We start from the raw sequence: 1013 nt of genomic DNA on the forward strand, positions 1-1013 counted from the left end.
AGAGAGAGAGTGTGTGTGTGTGTGTGTGNGTGTGTGTGTCTGTGTCCACATATATATATATATATATATATATATATGCGGGAAGATGTAACTGTTGCTGGAATATGGATTATCAGCTTACCGTCATAAGTAATCTGTGCTCTTGTCAACGTCTAGACAAACCAATGAGAACAATATAGCGAGAATAAACGATCGAATACAGTGGTTCTCCAAAAAAGAGTGAGTGTATATGTCTTGTCCATTGCATAAGCAAGAAGACGTTGATGTATCTTTATACACACATGGGCTCTGTTCTTGATTTGACATGTGGTATATATCTCCGAGCAAGGCATATGGTATTTTCGACGTCATCTAGAACTGGATAGAAAAGAACGCGTAGGATACACATACAGTACCACTACCCCAGGCGAAGACAAGACATAGACATCAGCCGTGTACGGGTATATATCCGACTACGAGAGGAATACAGACCGACGACAGACATAACAATGATGATCGCACGCGAACAAGCCAAGCCAAAGCACTCGTACACATTATACAAGGCTGACTAACCTTGCCAGCTACGCTACTAGGGTCCAGGTCGTTCTGACCGGCTACTTCGTCCACGAGCTTGCGCACCTTCGCCTGTGTGTCCTCACGGATGGCCACAAATGTGCCCCATGATGAACGGTCGCTGGGGATCTCCTCTTGCCAATTGCCATTGCAGTATTGACTATAGCACGTGACAAAATAAGGTTAATTGGGTTAGTTCGACATAATGTCACAGATGGAAGAGGTCTAGTCAGAAATGGTCTCTGATAGCCGTGCGTTTTAATGATCAATGTTCTAAGCAGTCTGAATATTGAGATATACATCGGTTCCAACTGTTTAATATATATGTATACATATGATGTAATCGCGTCGTCGTCAATAGGTATCTGTCAACAACATATTTCATACATACACCCATAAAATACATGAATAAACAATCGTTTTCATGAACAAACTAAATGCATAATCAAACCCACACCTAC

At 41.8% G+C, this 1013-nt stretch overlaps 1 protein-coding gene across 1 annotated transcript; it reads right to left on the reverse strand.

The window, feature by feature from the left end:
* Positions 1–552: 552 nt before the first annotated feature.
* SARC_17155 (hypothetical protein) lies at positions 553–712 on the reverse strand (the record flags this gene model as incomplete). Its single annotated transcript, XM_014288748.1, has 1 exon — positions 553–712. A coding segment is annotated over one exon (160 nt), but the record flags the coding sequence as incomplete, so codon positions are not given.
* Positions 713–1013: the final 301 nt, after the last annotated feature.

Source organism: Sphaeroforma arctica (genome assembly GCF_001186125.1).
Source record: "Sphaeroforma arctica JP610 unplaced genomic scaffold supercont1.9882, whole genome shotgun sequence".
NCBI lineage: Eukaryota > Ichthyosporea > Ichthyophonida > Sphaeroforma > Sphaeroforma arctica.